Here is a 3815-nt window from a genome sequence, read left to right as displayed (position 1 = left end):
TTGAAAAGGAAAGAGAAAGTGGTCGGTCTAATATTTCCTGATTCTACAACATTACACAAAACAATGGTAGTCACAGCGCCAGTTTTGGAATAAAGACAGACAACAAACTAATGGAATAAAGAGAGTCTAGAAATAAACCTTTTGTAAGTGCTTAGATAATTTTCAACAAGGGTGCCAACAGCATTTAATCGGGAAAGGATATTACACTGAGTGAAAAAAGGCAATCAAAAGAATTAATAAATGATCCCACTTTACACGAGGCACTTAACGTAGTCAGGTTCACAGAAAGAATGGTGATTGCCTGGGGCTCACTGAGTGGAAGTGGGAAACTTTATTTAATAGCTGTGGAATTTCAGTTTGGGAAGCTGGAAATGTTCTGCCAATAATAGACAGTGGTATTGTTTGCATAACAGGGTGAATTAATGCCACTTTAATATGGTTAAAATTTAAAATTTTGTTATGCATATTTGACCACGATTTTTAAAACAAGTGTAAGAACTAAGGTAATAGGAGCTTTCCTGGTGGCTCAGTGATAAAGAATCTGCCTGAAATGCAGGAGACTCAGGAGACATGGGTTCAGTTTCTGGGTTGGGAAGATCCCCTGGCGGAGGGCATGGCAACCCACTTCAGTATTCTTGCCTGGAGAATCCCATGGGCAGAAGAGTCTGGTGGGCAACTGTCCACAGGGCCACAAAGAGTTGGACTAGACTGAAGAGACTTGGCATGAACACACACCACTTTTGAAGAGCCTGGAGCAAAAAGCAGAGAGTCTGGAGAAAAGCAGGGCACTGTGCCTGTCCCTGCACACGATACCACCTAAGGGGTCGTTTGTCCTTCTACCCCCTGCTGCAGCAGGGGCCCCAATAAAGCCTTGCCTGAATTTCTTGTATGGTCTCTAATCAATTTCTATTGATTAAGGAGATCAAGAACCATGGGTAGTAACAAGGACAGCAGCCCAGAACCCTCTGGGACCTGCAACCACTCAGACAACCCAAGTTCTGGGGCCCCTGACCCCGCAGCCAGGGACCCTGGGACTCGGCTCCACCACCAATGGGCTAGCCCTAGCCCCAGGTCCTGGTCTCACCCACCAGTGGGCAAGCACCAGCCCCAGGGCCCACTGGGCCAAAGCCCCACCCACCAGACTGTGGCCCTGATGCCAGCCCAGTCTATCCCAGCCCACTCACCAGCAGGCCAGCACCACCCAGGACAGCCTGGCCTGACCATTCTGCCAACCAGCAAAACAACACCAGCTCCAGGACATCTTGTTTGGTGACTAGCCAGAAAGATATCAATTTGTGTACAATAGCAAAAAGTGTCATTTCTTTATTAGACAATTATTTCATAAAAATCAGCATGGAAAGGATCAACAATTAAATGAATAGATAAAAGAGATTAACAGACTATTCTAGGGAAAAAATACAAATTATATCAAACAAGTGAAAAGATGTCCAAACCCGTATCAAAAGGATTTGTGGTAAATTATAAAACAAAGTTTAAAACAAATTTAATCTGATTATCATATGCCATCAGTATTTATCAGGGTTGATTTTGAGAATGTGGACAAAAATATTCTCACAAACTGTGAACAGGAGTGTAGCTGTTTGTACAACTTCAAAGATGGCAATAGCTATGACCATTAATATTTTAAATGCACATATTACCTGAGCATTGATTCAAACACAACACATATATCAACAACTTCACTTCCAGAAGCTCATACTTGCACACATTCAAAAATATATTTTCATTGCAAACATAGAAAACATTTAGGAACAACATGAAAAAGAATGGAAACATTAATTTCAGTATGTCTCTATAAAGGAGTATGATGTAGTATGAGAAAAATTAAGGTTTAGCTCTAAATGGACTGCTAGGAAAATACTTCACAGATGTTCCTACAAAAGCAAAGTTTACCTACACAGAAAAAAAATACATGTATTTAAATACAATTGCTTTTATATAGATTATTACCAGATGGATCTTAAGAAATAGAGTGCCCCTGCAGAAGTGGACTAGAAAATATATTGAAAGATAAATAGGAAATGTATTCTACACTTTCTCCCATTTTGTATGATTTGAATTTTTACTATTTATTATTATCTATTTCACTTCAGCTACTCAAAAAAAATTAGGATTACATGAAAAGTTTTGTGTATAATGCAACTGAAATTTTATAAAGAACACTGAGTATATAGCATTAAGAATAACTTGGAAAAAATTAAAACAGAAAAAAATGCATAAATTGATTAAAAATCAGTGTAACTATATAAAATTTCCTTCACTAATCTGTTACATGATATTGGCTCCTTCAACCTTTCTTTCATCTTTCTAGATACAGTGAGAAGGAAAATATTACAGACCTTGCATTCTACCATGGAGAGGGACTATCCATGTTATTAACAGCACAGTTGCATAGTTATAGTACAACTTTTTATATTATAATTATAAATTCCTAGAAGAAAAAGAAACCAGCATCAGATTTGAGAAAGCTACTGAATTCCAAGGAAGTGGTCTCTGATGTCAAATGACCCCCTTCATGGTGGATGATGCACTTTTTTTACCATAAAATACCATGTTCCTTCTCCAAAGCTTACTCATGGCATTTGTCATCTCTGAGTTTCTCAGAGTGTAGATTAATGGGTTCAGCATGGGGGTTATGACTGTATAAAACACACTTAAAGATTTGTCAATAGGGAAGGTCTTAGCAGGTCTCACATACATGAAAATGCAGGGGACAAAGAAGCAGACAACCACAGTGATGTGGGAACCACAGGTCTGGAGGGCTTTCCGCCTCCCTTCCTGACTCAGGTTCTTCAGAGAGTGCAGGATGACTCCGTAGGAGACGAGCAAGAGCAGAAACACAACAGTGCAGATCAGTCCTCCATTTGCTGCTACTAAGAGGCCAATGATATAGGTGTCAGTACACACCAGTTTCAACAGAGGGTACATGTCACAGAAAAAATGATCAATGATATTGGGGCCACAGAACGGGAGCCCGAAAATAGTGCTAAGCTGAATAATGGAGTGCAGAAAACCTCCAACCCAGGACAGCACCAGCAACACAACACACACCCATTGCCTCATGATCACCAGATAATGCAACGGCTTACAGATGGCCACATAGCGGTCATAGGCCATCACCAGCAGAAGGAAGACCTCTGATCCACCAAAAAAGTGCTCTGTAAACAGCTGGGTCATACAGGATTGGAAGGATATGGTATTTTTCCCTAAGAACAAGCTTGAAATCAATTTGGGAGAAATAGATGAGGAATAAATGACATCCATAAATGATAAACTAGCAAGAAAAAAGTACATCGGCGAATTCAGGATCTTACTAAATGTTACAGTCACCACAATTAGCATGTTGCCCAACATGGTCAAGATGTAGAAGAACAAGAACATAACAAAAAGGACTTTCTGCTCCTTTGGATTCTGAGTGAGGCCCAGGAGGACAAAGTGAGTCACATTGCTTCTTGGTTCCATCTATTCCTTACAGGTGCTGACTTCACATATGAGGAACAGTTTACCTATGAATCAAATCAAAAAATTAAAAACACCTTTACATGGATTATAAGCTTAATGTACTTTATTCACCCAATGTGTTAAACCTGACATTAGGATCCTAAAGTCAAATAAGAATGTTTCCCTATTCTCAGTGATTCGATGTATAATGAGGGGTCAGACCATAACAACCAATTTTATAAGCATCACTATAAATAGGTTCATATGGATAAGGGTTAACATTTCCAGAATGTCTATAATCAACTCTGGATCTGGGAAGGTTTCTCAAAGAAAACAATAGTTCAGCTGAGTTT

General features: G+C 39.5%; 1 protein-coding gene across 1 annotated transcript; it reads right to left on the bottom strand.

Moving 5' to 3' along the window:
* Positions 1–2520: 2520 nt before the first annotated feature.
* Positions 2521–3483, bottom strand: LOC122449343 (olfactory receptor 4A47). Its single transcript, XM_043480859.1, has one exon. The coding sequence runs from the start codon at positions 3481–3483 to the stop codon at positions 2521–2523; it is 963 nt and encodes a 320-aa protein (XP_043336794.1).
* Between the last annotated feature and the right edge of the window lie 332 nt (positions 3484–3815).

The sequence above is a fragment of the Cervus canadensis genome, chromosome 11, assembly GCF_019320065.1.
Source record: "Cervus canadensis isolate Bull #8, Minnesota chromosome 11, ASM1932006v1, whole genome shotgun sequence".
NCBI classification, from domain to species: domain Eukaryota; kingdom Metazoa; phylum Chordata; class Mammalia; order Artiodactyla; family Cervidae; genus Cervus; species Cervus canadensis.
This window is presented reverse-complemented; position numbering and strand designations above follow the sequence as displayed.

Coding starts and splice junctions, on each gene's coding strand:
- LOC122449343 (XM_043480859.1), bottom strand. CDS start 3,483: ATGGAACCAAGAAGCAATGTGACTCACTTTGTCCTCCTGGGCCTCACT.